Genomic DNA, 18,525 nt, shown 5'->3' on the forward strand with positions numbered 1-18,525 from the left:
TGAGATTGGGTTTGTGTATATATTTTTTTTATTATTAATACGAGCATCCAGAGGCCTCAGTTTTGATCAGGACCCTGTTACGCTATGTATTGTCTAAAACTGGGGTATATATTTGAAGAACTTCTAATTGAAGATTATGAGCAATATATGATGGGGTGATAAGAGAGACCAGCAATTTATACCATTTTTATTTATTTATACTGTCTGTTTCTCACTTGTGGGTTTTTATATAGTTTTTGTTATTACACTAAAAAGAGACTTTCCTTACCTGCTTCTGAGTCACTTGCCTCATTAAACATTGGCCAGTTTTTGTTGTTGACATCATGGTAGAAATTGGCCATGGAAAGGTATTTGAAGGCAGAGAGAGTCGTATCTTTGCAGATCAGTTCAGTAAGGCTGTTTTGTACACAAGTGGCAAAGTAGAAGAAAGCACAATGATGTTTGTAAGAGGCTGATGGCATTATTGGTGGGGCAGAACAGTAGGTAACATTTCATCAGCTTTGTCTTTATTGCTGATTACAGATACTATTAATTTTGAATTTCAGTAGCACCTAGGAGCCCTAGTTATGGACCAGGAATTGTGCCAGGCATTGTACAACCACAGAACCAAAAGACGATCCCTGCTCCTTGTCTGAGTATAAGACAAGAAACAATAGATGGATATAGGCAGATGGGAGTACAAGGAAACAATGGTCAGCATGACAGGCAGTGGTTGTATCACACCTGCAGTCTAGTTGTTGGGGATTACAAAGAAACAGGTGGTTTTGGTCAGCATGATCATCAAGTGGTCTTAGCACACCAGCAGCCTAGTGCTTGTCATGGTTTTGTAGACCTAGTGGAAAGGAGAGTTTTAAGGAGGACAATGTGTTAGTTTTGCAGATGTTTATGAAGATCTTCTCCAAGCATAAGGGGCAATGTGGGAGAAAGCACAAAGATGCTTGTTTGAAAATATAACAAGTGGGTGATGGAGGCTGGTATTGGTTGATCAGAATCAGGAGTTGGCATCTCAGTAGTGAGTGAGAGATGATAGGTAGGGTGGGGATAGGCCAGAAAGGGCCTTGAAAGTGAAGACAAGCTGCATATGTTTGTTGCAGTAGAGAGGAAGGAGCCAGTGAGGGGATGCAAAGAGAGAGGTGTGATGTGGTCAAAGCAATGGGCTAGGAAAATTTATCCATGTAGCAGCATTCTGGTGGATATAAGCCGGACAAGATTTTATCTCTCAGGGCCAGAGACAGGATGTTGCAGTAATCAAAATCAAGGGATGCCTGGGAAAGAGGATTAGTTGTGTGGTTGGACATGAAAGTCGTATGTTAGAGATGTTTTTTGCAGAAAATCTGCAAGATTTAGATTTTTGCCTAGATGTGAGAACCTGTATAGAGCTCTGAGTCAAGGATGACACCTGGATTACAAGCTAGAGCAGGGGTCTCAAACTCAAATGACCACGAAGGATACATGAGGACTAGTTCATTGGCCCGAGGGCCACATCACTGACACACACACCCCTTGCTGCCCCCGGCCCTGCCCCCACTCCACCCCTTCCATGAGGCCCCACCCCACCTCTTCCCACCCCTTCCCGCTCCGGGAAGCAGCTGGAACCATGTCCCTGCTGCCCCTGGGGGAGGGGGGGCGGAGAGGTCCGCACGCTGATTGCCACTTCTCCAGGTACCTCCCCTGAAGCTCCCATTGGCTGTGGTTCCCCGTTCCCGGCCAATGGGAGCTGCAGGGTGGTGGTGGTGGTGGTGGTGCCTGGAAGCCAGAGCAACACACGGAGACCTCTGCTCTCCGCCCCCCCCCCCCCCCCCGTGATGCCAGCCGCTTCAGGGAGCGACGCGGGGCTCGAGGGGGGCAATCCCGCGGGCCGGCTGTAGTTTGCTTACCCCTGGCCTGGAGGTAGGCCGGGGGGGGTGCGGGCCGCTTGGCAGGCTGCAGGAAATAGCCCCGCGGGCTGCGTGTTTGAGACCTCTGAGCTAGAGTGATGAGCAGGATGGTGGTGTTGTCCACAACGATCAGGAAATGAGGTACTGAGGTGAACTTTAGGGTGGAGGGAGATGGAGTTATGTTTTAGCCATGTTGATATTGAGCTGACAGCTAGACATCCACAAATTGATGTCAGACAGACAAGGTGAAAATTTAATTTGAACAAGAGAGAGGTCTGGAGGAGAAAGGGAGATGTGAGAGTCGTCAGCATAGTGACAGTAGCTGAATTTGTGTTTGCCAGTGAGGTTACCCACTGATAAGGTGTAGAGGAGAATAGAAGAGGCCAACGACGGAGCCCTGTGGAACTTTCTCAGAAAGTTGGATGGGTGTTGAGGAGGATCCTCTGGTGGACATGCTGATGAAGCGATAATTAAAGGGGTAGGAGGAGAACCAGGGCAGGACAGACTCACAGAAGCCAAGGCAGGCTGAGATTTGAGATGAGCATGGGCAACAGTGTCACAGGCAGCTGAAAAGTCAAGGAGACTGAGGATGGAGCACTGGTTTTGACCGTTGGCCAAGAAGAGGTTATTAGAGATTTTATTGAGAGCAGTTTAGGGGGAGGGCAGTGGGTGGAAACCAGATTGGACAGGGTCTAGGTTTGAATTGGAAGAGCAGACCTGCAGTGTCTAAATTTGAGGCCCCCTTTGAGCTTGAGGCCCAGGCTAAATGGCCCTCCAGGTCCCTGCCTCCCCCGCTGATTGGCCCTGGGGAGGGGTGGGGAGCTAGGGATGGGAGGTTGGTAGGACAGACTTTGTGATGGGAGATTGGTGCCTGGAAAGAATCAACAGCCATATCAAGGGAGGAGAGGGCTGAGAGCAGATGAGAAGTCATCAATACTGATTGGCTGGAAGTCACAGAAAGGCCAAGTATGGGGCGTGAGGGGAGGCTCTTGGATGATGCTGAAAAGAGGCCAGCTGATGGTTGGAGAGCGGTAACTCAGCAACAGAGAAATCGGAGAGAAGGGGAGTGAGCACTGCTTGATGAAGACCAAGTAAAGTAAATGGCCCTTTGGTGAATGGGAGAGTTGAACTAGGGATGCAAGTTGAATGAAGAAGTGAGGTGGAGAAAATGTGCAGCCTTGGTGTCAGATGGCTTAGTAAGATGGAACTTGAAGTCCCTGATTATGAGAATTAATGCTAGTGGCTTTAAGAAATATCAGGAAATACATTTTTTGGTTTATTTGTCAGTAGCTTATCTAGAATGATTGATAAGGGGTAGGTGCTATTCACACCTGTACTCAACAATGTGAAAGCTGTCAGTCATTACCGTTGTATGTTCAGTTACTCTAGAAGAAGAGATTGGCAGTTAGCATAAGCAAACTTCTTAAGATGGAGGTTTGTTATAATTCCAAATGGAGTCTTATTCAGTCATTTGCATATAAATCAAATAATAATGTGTCTAATATATTTATTTACCAGGAAGGAGTGAGGTGTATAATTAGGGTGGTGGTTTCTGATCAGATTCTCAGTTTTGCCAAAAACTTGCATTGTGAGCTCCGTTCTCAGTTTAAATATAGGATGCTTACCTTCTATAGTGTGTTAGTGTGAGGCTTAACATTTATAAAACAAATTTTGATCTTGAGACGGAAGGTGTTACAAATAGTGCCACATTATGTATATAAAGTCCAGTATAGCACAGGAATTTTCTTAGGATATACACACACCACTTTGAAATGACCCATACAAACAATATATTAATATTATAAGTCAAAAATTAAACATTCTGACTTCCATGACTACAGGTTGGACTCCGCTTCATGAAGCTTGTAATGTTGGTTATTATGATGTTGCTAAGGTTCTGATAGCAGCAGGAGCAGATGTGAACACACAAGGACTGGATGATGATACTCCACTTCATGATTCTGCTAGCAGTGGGCATAGAGATGTAAGTATGCTTTAGGAAAAAAAAAAAGTAAATATCTGTAGGTGCAAATGTTGAATCTAGTGTAGTCTCTACCGAATGACCATGTAATCCTGATTCTGCTCTTTGTGACATCTTAAAATCTTTTGTCTTGCTTTTTGCCATTTTCAGTACTCGACAGATCTTTTGTCCTACTCTCTGCTTCAAAAAATGTAGAAAGACTCTAAAAGCTATTGAATGGAAGCAGGTTAAAAAACAAGATTTTTTTTTCCCTAAGGCTTTTTCTGCTGTGTTTGTTTTTCAACAGAAAACAACTTCTAAACTACACTGTAGCTTCTAGTGAATATTTTAAATTGATATTTTATAGAGTATTTTTATAGTATTTCATCCATTTATTTATGGACTTATGTATGAAGCTAGATAAGCGTTTCTCCTGATACTCTTAAGAATTACTTGCTGTCACGTCTTGAAGGAAATTGAAATTATTTCTGTAGGTTTACATCCATCTATTTTCTCCATCATTTCTGGATTTGTGTTTTTTATCTCTATGCAGGATTTCTGCAGACTAGATGCTCCAGTCATTGATTGTTTGTTTATTTGTTAGCTTTATTAATAATCCTTATTTTACGTGCTATGTGCTTTGATCACTGTACGAGACTAAAAACATAGATCATCTGTACATCAAACAGATTACATTCTAAACAAGACAGGGTACACTGGGAAATCTGGAGTAGAAAATGACAAGTTTTTTTGCTATATTATAATTATTGACTTCCTTCTTGTGGGTATCATGGCAGAAGAGGGGCTTCAGAATGGAACTGAATGAAGAAAGGATAGTGGCTTGGAAAACAGAAAATAGAGCGTTCTAGGCATGTAGGACCTGGATGGACAAAGTCCCCAAGATAGTTGTGGAAGAAGTGTACAAAAGGGGCATGAAAGCTTCCATCCTTAAAGGAATTAAGGGGATCATGTGATAAGAAACAAGTTCAGAGATGCATGAGCCAGGGCAGAATTATATAGGTCTGTAAAGGTAAGGACAAGAAGTTTTAAACTGGAGGGATTCAAAAAGGGTTGGTGATGTGATTAGATCAGTAGGCAAGGAAGATAATTTTAGATGGGATTTTGTAGCTGTCTCTTGTTTGTTCAGTGCTTTCTGTTTTGTTACAAAAAGTATTTTGGATTGGGAAAGAAATTATCCTCCAAATGAGCGATGGCAACAAAAATTTTAAATCTTCCTATTAGTTCATCTACTTGAGAGAGCTGAGCAGGAATCACAGCTGTCCAGTTGGTGTAATGAGTTACCAGAAATTCATTTTACAACTACTGAATTACATAAGGACAAACTTTTCTTTTTTCTAGTTGTACCTCTAAACCCAGTTATAGAATATACACTTTTTTACAATTTACTAATTTTATTATATAGTGTTATTTGGGGTTTTTGTCCATGTGGTTCAGATGGCCCACTCTGGCCCCCACTGATTTTGTCTGGCCTGTTCATTTGTTAATCACAAGTTAAATTTCAAGTCTTATGCATTTAAAAAAAATATGCTAGCCAATCACTTCACTCTCTCACCAGTTACTGCTACGAAGTTCTTGAGCCTCAAGCAACACTGAAAGGCTTATGTTGATACTGCCTACTGCCATGGCCTGTACTACAGGTCACAGTTGCTGCTGTGTGCTGGGTTGGTACCTTGTTTACCTGCATGCTCAGTTGTAAGCTCCTCTGCTGTCTCCCTCAAGCACTCAGGGAGAGCTCAATAGTTCCAGGAAGACGTGCCAACTGCTCAGATCTGGCTGCCAAATAATGCAGGATATTGAAAGGGTCTGAAGAGAAAGAGAGCGCTGGTTAATGTTGGAAGGAGAGGAGAGTTCTGGCGGGAAGGTATGAGACAGCCATCAGTTATGGAGAAGAGGAATAGGTCATGGCATGGGAATGCATGCTTGGTAAAAATAACTCACTGTGCTGCCTTGTCTGATTCAGTTAGTTAAAATCAACAAATTGTTAGAACCTCTTTTCAATTTGAAAACAAGTAAATTTTTACTTAATAAAAAGTTATGGTCCTCCAGTTTTTCATCATCTTATAGCAGTGGCTCACAGCCCTTTTCTTCCTAAAACCCAAAAACCACCTGTGGCTTTTTGTCACTACACTTCTTGAAGTGCCACTTCCCCTTCCTCAGAGCAGAGTGCTGTGCTGATGGGTCGAGGAGAGTAAGGGAGAGCTCAGGAGTTGCAGCTGGGTGAGTGGGAGCAGGGCTGGAGCAGAGGGGACAAGAGTGAAGAGCGGCTCCTTCCTTTGCTCCCCCTGCTGTTGCTTGGTCCAAACAACTGAAGACATTTAATTGGGGAGGGGGTGCATTTTTTCTCCTTAATTTGATGGGCTACATCCCATTTCAGCAGGTAGTATGCAACCCAGAAGTCCAGTTCTGCAATCTGGGCCTCCGTAGGTAAAAGGTTGGAGCACTCTGTTATGTCATTACAGTACACAGAGCCCATGTCAAATTGGAGATTATTACTCAAGAAGGCAAAAATGAGGAAGAATGCACAATTAATGTTTTTGTCTTTATTTAGTGGGTCACTTCTTAGCTCTTACAAAATGTAACAACCAAGTTCTCACATTGCAGATTGTGAAGCTGCTGCTTCGACATGGTGGAAATCCATTTCAGGCCAACAAACATGGGGAGAGACCAGTTGATGTAGCAGAAACAGAAGAACTGGAACTGCTACTGAAAAAGGAGGTGCCTATTTCTGATGATGAAGACAGTTGCTCAGGTTAGAGAGTTAAACCTTAATTGCACAGTACTAGAAAAATGCATTATAAATAACCTCTTTTATATTTTTTTGGTAAAAGAACATAGATTTGTTCACCTCAACTTGCATGTTTTGACAGTCTTTTAGTAATGATAGCTAGTACAGTTTATTAGAGAGAGAGTTTGTAGCAACACCTGTAGTTAACGTTGTCTAACACTTTTCATTTCAAGACCCTGTTTTTATATGCTGATTAGTGTATTCAAGTAAAACAATTATTGGTGTGATATAAGAATCTAGATAGACAGGATAGACAGTTATACCGTAAAGGGAGTATATAACTCTGTAATTTTTTTTCTGATCTTTTCAGTTGGCTCAAAAAAGCTTAAAAATGCAAGTCTTAAGAAGGAGGAAATAACTTTTTATTTCAGTTACATAATAATGTGACGTTTGTTTCATATCCCTTTTTTAAAAAAGGCCTAGTTTACACAAGGGGGGGTTAGTTGAGTTGACACATGCTTTTTGATGCACTGTACATAAGCCATAGTAGTAGCGTACACGCAGGATGGCTATGCCCTCTTTCAATTTGCATCATTTGCGAGGGCTTCTTGTACACTAAACGCATGGCATTCTGGGAGGGTGTCCCATGGGCCTTTGCTTTGCTGCTGAACAGTGTGCATTCTGGGATTTTTCTTGTGTGCACTGTGGGGTGCATAGCGGAAGCCAGTGTATATTCTGGGTCTTGGGTCAAATTTTTAAAAAATCCCATGATTCTGATCTGCCTCATGCATCATCTCTTTCTGGGTGGGCTAATGCCATTTTTGAATTGCTGTTAGCCAGCATGGACCCAACAATCCTTTGCACTGCTTTGCTGGCAACTGTGAATACACAGAGGCTGCTTGGGCTTATTTGAGCTCTTGAAGCTGGGTGGCTTCAATTTTGGACTTCACCTTCAGCACCACCAAACAGATGATGTTACCACAGTAGCAGCTTCTCCAGCAGCAGCTTCAGCAGAGAAGGGAGGAAGAAGAAGATGACACCGAGCAACTGGTACTACAGGAACGGTTCCTAGATCAGCTTCACACAGTGCAACACTGTTCCGGCCTAAGAATTGGTGGGAGAGGATTGTTCTGAAGACCCGGAATTACCACTAGTTGCAAGAGAATTTCAGGATTGCAAAGGCAACCTTTTTTTAGATCTGTGCTGAAGTAGCCCTGAAACTGCTGCAGCAGCAGCGTGCCAATGTATGGTGCCCCATACCCATTGAGAAGTGGATCGTCAATGCAGTTGGGAAGCTGGCCACTCCTGCATGTTACTAGTCCATAGCAAAGCAATTTGGTACAGGGAGATTGACTGTTGGGGCCATGGTCATGCAAGGATGTGATGCCATGCATAAGATACTGTTGCACGGGGTTATAAAGCTTGGTAATGGTCAGGAAATTATTGATGAATTTGCACACCTGGGGTTCCCAGACTGTATTGGATTTTGATGGGACCCATGTGCCTATTGTTTGCCATCCTCATGAAGGCTCAGAGTTGATCAATAGAAAAAGGTATTTCTCCAGGGTCTTCCCAGAACATGGTTGACCACCATGGAAGGTTCACAAACAAAAATGCTGGGAAGGTCCATGATGCTAGGATATTTCAGAATTCAGCTTTGATTACCTTAATGAATAAAAGACAGTTTGCCCCCAGGATCACTATGGACACTAATGGCATGGAGATTGCTCTGATCATCCTGGGAGACCCATTTTATCCTCTGCTTCCCTGGTTAAGGAAGCCATTCAGGGTACATCTACATAGCAATTAAACACCCACGCTTGGCCTGGGTCAGCTGACTTGGACTCACAGGGCTCAGGCTGCGGGGCTGTAAAATTGGTATGTAGACGTTCAGGCTTGGGCTAGAGCCCAATCTCTGGGACCCTGCAAGTCAGCTGACCCAAGACCGCTGTGGTCGTGCCACAGGTCTTTTATTCCAGTGTAGATGTTCACTTACAGGCCACTTGGACTGAAGGAAGGAGCTATTTAACTATTGCCTCAGGAGTTGCAGCATGACAGTTGAGTGTGCTTATGAGCTAGGTTAGAAGTTGCAGAAAAAAACTTGCCTAAGATTGTAGCTGCATATTGAATTTTGCACAATATTGTGAGACTAAGGGAGAAAGCCTTAATGATGGGTGGTAGGCTGAGACTGCAGAGACTTGCTCAGAGGTTTGAGCAGCCATCAAGACATCCACTGAAAAATGGAAACAGCTAGGATAATTGTCAGGGATGCCTGTTGCTTTCAGGCCTGAGACTCAGAGCATTTAAATTGTGCAGCTGTATATCCAGCTTTTATCCTGGCGAGAGGGGCAAATGGATTGTGAGCATTACAGTGTCTTCGATGGGGTGAAACAAGTAGCACATTGTGGCACTCATTTTATCTTACATTTTTGTAAAAGCCTATGACATGCTCAGTTTAAAGATTTCTGTGTAAAATGTATTGTCAGTTCTTCCTGAATGAATTTTTAATGTTTTTTCTTATTAAACAACAATTTATTATATAACGACCAGAAATAAACCTTTAATTAAAACAATGAAATGCAGTTTTAAAGTGACACAGTACAGAGGAGTACAGAACACAACAATGGGATGGGGGGGCTCTCCAATTCACAGGCAAGTATACACCTTACCTCTGCCTCTTCTTGTTCTTGGGCCTTATGGTGTTCAGTGTCAGGGCTCTAAATCAAAGGCGTTCGATGGCTCTAAAAGCTGGGTTGCCAGGTGCAATTGTTTTCACTGCCCTGACCTTGGGCTGGGGAGGGAAATGGTCTCTGGGAGCATGGTTGCAGGGGTGCAGCAGAGAACATATGCTGGTGTTCCCAGTACCCCATATTGTCCACGGGCTGCAGAAGATGGCTTGGTCCTGGTTGAGCGCATTAGATTGTCTGTGTGCCTGCTAGCAGCATGTTCTGCAGCAGAGTGTTCTGCTTCTCGGTTGTCTCTCCACATCCCTTTTTCTCCATAGTGTCTTTTGTCATGATGACACTGTCTCTGGACACTGCAATGCTCTCTTCGAGTAGTTCTGTGTGTTTTTTCCTCTCCAACCTCAGGCTTCTCAGAGAGCAAATGGACCTAAGACCCACAGGATAGATGCAGGGAGAGGAAAGGAAAATAGGTAGATGGGTATGTGCCCTCCATGAAATGGGCTTTTAAACAGTGAATGGTTGGGGCATTAGTATGAGACAGAAGCCGACTGCCTGGCCAGACCAATCACCATTTTGAAAATATGTAGAGGGGGGAGAACAGACAGTGTGGTCCAAGGAATCAAGGAAGCAAGGGCTGGAGACTCAGGGAATGTCTACACTACGGGATTACTCCGATTTTACAGAATTTGATTTTTGGCAACAGATTGTATAAAGTCAAGTGCATGCGGCCACACTAAGCACATTAATTCGGCGGTGTGCATCCATGTACTGAGGCTAGCGTCAACTTCCGGAGTGTTGCACTGTGGGTAGCTATCCCATAGTTCCCGCAGTCTCCCCCTCCCCCTGAGCTGCTGCTACCAAAGGTAGTGACTCTGGGAAATGTGCAGGTCATAGTAGATGGCTTTGCTGCAATGGGATTCCCTAACTGTGGTGGGGCGAGAGATGGAACCCATATCCCTATCTTGGCACCGGACCACCAGGGCAGCCAGTACATAAACCGCAAGGGATGCTTTTCAATGGTGCTGCAAGCACTGGTGGATCACAAGGGACGTTTCACCAACATCAACGGGGGATGGCCGGGAAGGGTTCATGACGCTCGCGTCTTCAGGAACACTAGTCTGTTTAAACGGCTGCAGCAAGGGATTTACTTCCCAGACCAGAAAATAACTGTTGAGGATGTTGACATGCCTATAGTTATCCTTGGGGACCCAGCCTACCTCTTAATGCCATGGCTCATGAAGCCATACACAAGTAGCCTGGACAGTAGTCAGGAGCTATTCAACTATAGGCTGAGCAAGTGCAGAATGGTGGTAGAATGTGCATTTGGACGTTTAAAGGGTCGCTGGCGCACTTTACTGACTCGCTCAGACCTCAGCCAAACCAATATTCCCATTGTTATTGCTGCTTGCTGTGTGCTCCACAATCTCTGTGAGAGTAAGGGAGAGACGTTTATGGCGGGGTGGGAGGTTGAGGCAAATCGCCTGGCCGCTGATTACGTGCAGCCAGACACCAGGGCGATTAGAAGAGCACACCAGGAAGCGCTGCGCATCAGAGAAGCTTTGAAAACCGGTTTCATGACTGGCCAGGCTACAGTGTGAAAGTTCTGTTTGTTTCTCCTTGATGAAAACCCGCCCCCTTGATTGACTCATTCCCTAAAGTCACTATCATCAGGCATGGGGGGGTGGGGTAGTGGTGGCGGCCTCCCTAGAATTGCATGCAGCTCAACGTGAAGCGGCATGTCTGCGGCTCTGCTCCGGACCTTCCGTTAGCATCTTTGGTTTTCTGGTACGCTTGTCTGAGCTCCTTAACTTTCACGCGGCACTGATATGAGTCCCTATTGTGGCCTCTCTCCATCATGCCCTTTGAGATTTTTTTCAAATGTTTTGGCATTTCGTCTTTTGGAACGTAGTTCTGCTAGCACGGAATCGTCTCCCCATACAGCGATCAGATCCAGTACCGCCTGTACGGTCCATGCTGGAGCTCTTTTTCGATTCTCGGACTGCATGGTTACCTGTGCTGATGAGCTCTGCATGGTCACCTGTGCTCTCCATGCTGGGCAAACAGGAAATGAAATTCAAAAGTTCGTGGCGCTTTTCCTGTCTACCTGGCCAGTGCATCAGAGTTCAGATTGCTGTCCAGAGCGGTCACAATGGTCCACTGTGGGATAGCTCCCAGAGGCCAATACTGTCGAATTGCGTCCACACTAACCCTAATTCGAACCGGCAATGTCGATTTCAGCGCTACTCCCCTCGTCGGGGAGGAGTACAGAAATCAATTTTAAGGGCCCTTTATGTTTAAGTAAATGGCTTCGTTGTGTGGACGGGTGCAGGGTTAATTCGATTTAACGGTGCTAAATTCAACCTAAACTCGTAGTGTAGACCAGGCCTCAGAGAAGCTTCTAGCTCAAATCTGCCAAAAATGGCTGTGGTCATGGGACACCGGGAACAGAAGCTAGGACAGCAGAATAGAATAATATGCTGTAAAGACAGATACTTACATGCTAAGGCTCCCTCTCTAGGATCTGCCTCCTTAATCTCAGCCTGGGTATCTGGCTGGGAATTGGACTTGCTTCTTACACAGTTTGTTTCAAGGTCTTGAGTCCCAGACAGATCCTGGCTTTGTGGGGAGAGCTCTTTACTGCCCTCCTCATGTTCCTCCTCTAAAGATTCTTGCTGCTTGTCATCGGCATAGGTTGGGAGGGGAGGGGCGCAGCAGGGTACCTACAACCCTCCTTGGGTTCAGTAATGGTGTCATTGCTCAAAATCCTGTCCAGCTTCTCAAAAAAAGGACAGATTATATTCTGTCTCGACTGTTTTCTGGCATCCCTGGTTTTAATGAAAGTCCTCCTGAGCTGTTGCTTTTGGTCTGGCACTGGTCAGCATCCTGGTTGTGACACTTTGAAGACATCTGCATAGCAATGTCCACAAACACGTCTTTATTTGTTGACTGGCCACAAGAGCTTGCTGCATCAGTGCTTCTCCCCAGATGGTGAAGAGATCTAGGCTCTTTGCACAGCTCCAAGCAGCTGCTCGAGGCTTGTTGTAATGCTTCTGGAGTAATATGCAGCGATGCTGATATATTTGAATCCAAGAGCAAATAGGCAGATTCTGGCCCTATGCCAGTTTTTAAGCAGGGGAGGGAGACATCTGGTCAGCTTGATCCCAGAGCAGTGGAAAGCACACAGGCAAACAGACAGATCAGTAACAAACACACAAAGCAGTTTAGGATAGTAGTTGGAGGACTGCCAAAGTAGTGCGTGGCAGCATTGCATGCAAATGAACAATAGGCTGCACTACCTCAAGTTGTATCAAACTTAGCAGAGCTTGAAAGAGGACTCCGGTAATTGCAGAGTTAGGGCACTGTAATGAATTACGTTGTGTGTATGTAGGCATTTTCACACCAGACAAACTCGTGTTACTGCAGACTAAACCCCACGTGTAGACAAGCCGTAAGTGGCAATTTTGTGATAAATTGAGATAAGACTTGCAAATTCTTACTGAATTGAATCAGAACTTGGTCCTAGTTCACAAGAGGTGAAAAACTAATGCATGAAAAACAGTGTATCACATTTTACTCACTTAACCATAGAAAATATAAAGTAATGTAATCCTGATTTTGACAAGTCACAAACTAATATACTGCTTGTTATATGATGTACACAAACTGTATTTCATAATGTGTTATTAGTCATACTCTTGCTCTTTGTTTTTTCACATTTGTTTTGTGAATTTGAAAGCTGTAAATACATTTACCATAGTTAATCTTATTGGATGCAAAAAAAAGTTTTGTTCGGTTTTAAGTTTGTATGTGTAAAAGATGTCTGGTTAGGTCAGACTACTACTTTAAAACCACTGGCTTTTGAAGTATAGAGTATATGACAATATTGTAATAGTACTGGTGAATTCTCGAATATGTGATATTTTATGCTGTCTTTTATAAAACTATTGTGTAACAGTAAACTTCTATATTTTGTCATGTGAAGATTTTACCTCTGTAATTAATTAATGATTTATCCATACATGTCCATAATATTTATATGATTCAGAGTTGTCAATATCTCCATCATTATTTTCTTTGTTTTTGTTTTCTCAATCTAGATTTTGAAGAAGCTCCATCTGTAAATCCTTCCAGTGTAGATGGGAATGTTGATTCTGAAGCAGAAAAAGAATCTCTAGTCATTGACAGCAAGCAGATGGTCCCTAGTAAGGCACCACTTTCAACTGCTCTTGATGAATATGAGTTTAAAGATGATGAGGAAGATGAAATAAAAATGATTGATGACAAACGTATTCTTAGAAAGGATCTAAGAAAAGAGGATGAGTCTGAAATAGAAAATAATTTATTTGTGAAACAGGAAAAAGTTGTTTTTCCAAAATCATTTAAAAGTAAAAAACAGAAACCGTCTAGAGTTTTGTACTCAAGTTCTGAAAGTTCAGATGAAGAAATTCTTCAAGACAAAAAGATTGTCTCTCCTCCTTGTTCAGAAACTCCAAACTCTGATATAAGAATGAAAAAAGAATATATTGTCTCAAACGACCACAAGCAAAAAGGGAAAGTTAAAAGGAAGCTAAAAAATCAGAGCAAAAATAAAGAGAATCAAGAACTAAAGCAAGAAAAGGAAAATACTAGAGTGATGAATGTAGTTAGTTCTGGACTAGATTCTTTAGACAAAGCTAGAGAGGAGGAGATGTTTAAAAAATCTTTTAGCCCAAAAGAAGATTCTTCATTACCCTTATTTCATATTACTGCTAGCAAATCTCCTAAACATCCCTGTGGATTAAGTGAAAAGCAGTCAACACCACTAAAGCAAGAAAACACTAAAACATGCTTATCACCAGGAGGTTCTGAAATATCATTACAATCTGAAGTAGTTAGGTATGATCATAATACAGATTCTGAATATCTAGTGGAAAGTTCTAGTGGCAAATCTTGCAAACACAAAGAAAAAAGCAAGCATCAGAAAGATTTGCACTTAGAATTGAGTGAAAAATCTAGTCCTAAAATTAAAGAGGAAGAAAATAGTTCAGCATTTGAGAATTCAGAATGTATGCTGAAAAAAATTGACAAGGAAGGTAAAACGCTTAAAAAGCATAAACTGAAGCATAAAGAAAGAGAAAAGGACAAGCACAAAAAAGAACAGGATGGGGAAAAGGAAAAACACAAACACAAAGATAGTGCTAAAGAGGTACAAAGAAATATTGAGTTTGATAGAGAATTTTGGAAAGAGAACTTTTTTAAAAGTGATGAAACTGAAGATACATTGTTAAATATGGACCATGAATCTCTTCCCTCAGAGAGAAAATCAAAGCTGGAAAAAACTATGGTGAAAGAAGATAAATCAGTAAAAGAGAAACACGTCCAGAAAGAGAGAAGTTTTAAAGATGAGAAAGAAAAAGAAAAAAACCGAAAGGAAAATGAGAAATTATTTAAGGATGAAAAAGTGAAAGATACAAAAGAAGAAAAAGAGAACATGTTCACAGATAAAGAAACAGAATTGTTCTGTTCAGCTGTAGGTACTAAAGATGAGCCAGCTAGTATGCATTTAGTAGAAAAAGAAGCAGATACTGAAAAGCAGGAAAAAAACATCAGAGAAAAAGCTGAGAGGCGAACCTCAGTTAAAGAAAAGGACATTGAGAAGGTAGAAAGAAAAAATGTAGATAAAGAGAAAAAGATAAAACATGACTATAAGCCAGAGAAAGCAGAGCTAAATGAAAGTATAGAAAAAGCAAAGGAAAAGACAAATTCCCAGCAAGTAGATAAATGTCATAAAGAAAATGATAAGATAAAAAATGTTAGTACTATTAAAAAACTTGATGACAAAGAAAGAAACAAAGAAAAAGTTGATAAAAAACATGACAAAGAAAAGATTGACAAAGACAGACACCTGCCTGAAAGCAAAGAAAAATATTGCATTGAGAGAAAGGTCAAACTATCAGAAAAAGAAAGTGAGTATAGTAAACTAGAAAAAGGCAAAAATAAAGACAAAGAAAAGGAGGCTGAGAAAAAGGAAAAGTCCAGAGATAAAGACAGCTTAACAGTAGCAAACTCAAAGCACATGCAAGAAGAGAGGAAATGTAATATTACAGATAGTAAAGCATTGCATGAAAAATTATTGTCCTTGAAAGAGAAACCAAAAGATGAATTGCTGAAAACTCCAGATGGTAGAGAGAAAGATAAAAAGGATAAAGACATAGATCGATACAAAGAACGAGACAAACACAAAGATAAAATGCAGCAAAATAATTTTCCTAAACTAAAACTTGAATCTGAAAAACTTAAGCCTAAGCCATCATCAACACCAAAAGATACTCGACCTAAAGAAAAGAGATTAGTGAATGATGATTTAATGCAAACTAGTTTCGAAAGAATGCTTAGCCTTAAAGATCTGGAAATTGAACAATGGCATAGGAAACATAAAGAAAAAATAAAACAAAAAGAGAAGGAAAGATTAAGGAATCGGTCCTGTTTAGAACTTAACAAGATAAAAGATAAAGAAAAAGCAAAACATTCACTAACTGAATCAAAAAACAAAGAGCTGATTCGTTCAAAAAGCTCAGAATTGTCAGACATTTACATGAAAGAGAAGCAGCTGAAAGATGCTACAAGTAGTAGATCCCAATCTGTAGACATAAAGAACTTAACAAATTCTGGAAAGTCATTATTAGTTTTAGATAACAACTTAAATAGATCTCCTAGATCAGAAAGTGAAAAGACAGGTCTAAGCTCCAGGTCAGTGTCAATGGTTTCAGTTGCTAGTTCAGAAGATTCTTGCCATACTACAGTAACTACTCCAAGACCCATAATTGAATATGATTCAGACTTTATGCTAGAAGGTTCTGATTCCCAAATGTCCTTTTCACAATCACCATTTTTGGCCAAATCTCCGGCCCTTCTTGAAAGGGAGACTGATAGCTTAGCAGAGTTGCCAGAGCGCATTAAACCTCCTTTTGCAAACAGACTTCCACCAGCCTACATTAGATCAGCTTCTGTTGAAGATGTTAAAGTGGTTTTAAATGACTGTAGACCTGTTGTAGAAGTGCGAAGATGCAGTATGCCTAGTGTTATTTCTGAACACACAAAACAGCCTCGAACATCTGAAGAAAATAGTCAGAGTGCTCTACTAGCAGTTCCAAGTCATACTTGCACTTCTCCCAAACCAGAAGTATCTTCTTGTAGTTTGCCTGAAAGGGATTTTCAAAATAGTATGTCTGGTTTACATTCCAATTTTACATCTTCTCCAACTAAAACTGGTAGCAACAAGCATGTTACACTGGATACAAATATTGTTAAAAATACTGCTCAGTTGAGCCCTTCCGAAGAAATTCATATGCATCTAGAGCCATATAGTCAAAGTGGTCTGAATCAGCTATCTAAACCATGGGATGTGCCTTTTGACAGACTTAATTTATTAAGTAATGGATCCAACTGCTCAGGTTATGGAATGTCCGAGCAAGATACTAGTACTGTCATAGCATTGCATGATTCTGAAAACAGGACATTAAAAGAGCAGAAACTGTCTGAATGTTTACCTCAACACACTGAAATTGTGGGAAATTCCAGTTTTCCGGAATCTACATCATTTTTGCCTTCACAGTCACCCTGCTCTTTGCATATCCAGCCACTCCCAGATATAGAGTGTATGTCTAAACACATATCTTTACCAGGTATTAGCAATCAAGAGCCAATATTTGTACAACAGCAACAAAATCTAGTTCAAACTACCAGTTCTGTTTTGGACACAGACACCAGTAGTACAAGAGAAGCTGAAAACACTTTGTTCCCATCAAATATTAAAAAGGCCAATGTGCTTATCAGTGTATATCCTGAAAGTGTCACTAAGGATATTTCACAGAATTTTGGAAGAGCTAATACTCTATCTACATTACTGTCAGAAAAGGATTTTACTGCAGATGATGCTTGTTCACAACTAAATACAAATTCTTATGCGTTGAGTAAAATTATTTACAAGAATTCTCATGCTGATGAAGTAGATAGTAGCACAGCTAACACTCAAGAAATCCAAAATGAAAAAGCCCAACTAGAAAATTTGGTTTCAGCACATTTAGATAATAGTAAAGCTGACATTGATCTATGTGAACTAAATGCAGGAATACCAAAAGGAATTATAAATGAATCAGCTAATAAAAATAATTGCACTATAGATGGCGGAGAAAATATTTCAACACATGACCCGCCACAGTACCCATTGTCTAATTTGGAAGATAATTCACAGCAAACTGCACAAGAAATAGTACATAAATACAGTCAGACAGTTAAACTAGAAGTAGAAGAAACTGTTGAGGATCATAAAACAGAACAGCAAGAAGTTTCTCAAAGAATTACTAGAAATAGAGCAAATATGCTTGCTAGTCAGAGTAAACAGAATTCTATTGGTTGCACACAAACATCAGAAAAAGACTCTGAGTCAGCTGCATCTATAAAAGGAAGGATAAGATTAATTGAGGAAGATGATGCTCAAGTACACCATCCACGCAAAAGAAAGGTATCACGTGTGCCTCAGCCTGTACAAGTGAATCCCTCTTTACTACAAGCTAAGGAGAAAACCCAGCAGTCTCTGGCAGCTATTGTAGATTCTCTGAAACTCGAAGAGATTCAGCCATACAGTTCAGAGAGAGCAAATCCATATTTTGAATACTTGCATATAAGGAGAAAAATAGAAGAGAAACGTAAATTATTGTGTAGCGTTATTCCTCAGGCACCTCAGTATTATGATGAATATGTGACCTTCAATGGATCATACCTACTGGATGGCAACCCCTTGAGCAAGATATGCATTCCAACTGTAAGTAACCAGATCTTTTGGTGTATATTCAATGAATGGCATGTTTTCAGCTCACTGTATATCTTTCATATTCTTGTCAGTTCACTTGGGCACATTTGAAAATTTTATCCCTGGTTCTGGTATGTTGGGCAGAGCACATTTGCTGAAAAGCATAAGCTGACCAATGTTGACTAATGGTATTGTGGGTACTGCCCCTGAGTGCACATGGTTTCCTCTGCATAAGCAATGAGCAGTGGTATCCCAGCAGTCACCATAATAGAAGATGTATGTAAAAGGTATGCACAGAAAAAATGTTTCTGATACTTAAAAGCATTCTCCAGTTTAAAAGTCCTGCTAAGTGAAATCAATGCTAAAATTATATTCTTTTTTGAGGACCTCAGTTCTCTCCCTCCCCCTCCCTTTTTTAAAGTAAATAAAGATTTTTAGAATTGTATCAGTTTTAACAAATTAAGGAG

At 41.3% G+C, this 18,525-nt stretch overlaps 1 protein-coding gene across 4 annotated transcripts in view; it reads left to right on the forward strand.

The window, feature by feature from the left end:
• The window catches only part of ANKRD12 (ankyrin repeat domain 12), a 109,209-nt gene that overhangs the window by 63,972 nt on the left and 26,712 nt on the right, over positions 1–18,525 (forward strand). For all 4 annotated transcript variants that reach the window (XM_065397810.1, XM_065397813.1, XM_065397812.1 and 1 more), the window contains 3 exons: positions 3,719–3,861; positions 6,460–6,607; positions 13,365–18,070. In XM_065397810.1, coding sequence (XP_065253882.1) covers positions 3,719–3,861; positions 6,460–6,607; positions 13,365–18,070 — 4,997 coding nt within the window. The remainder of the gene's footprint in view (positions 1–3,718; positions 3,862–6,459; positions 6,608–13,364; positions 18,071–18,525) is intronic.

This window comes from Emys orbicularis, chromosome 2 (genome assembly GCF_028017835.1).
Source record: "Emys orbicularis isolate rEmyOrb1 chromosome 2, rEmyOrb1.hap1, whole genome shotgun sequence".
Taxonomy (NCBI): Eukaryota; Metazoa; Chordata; order Testudines; family Emydidae; genus Emys; species Emys orbicularis.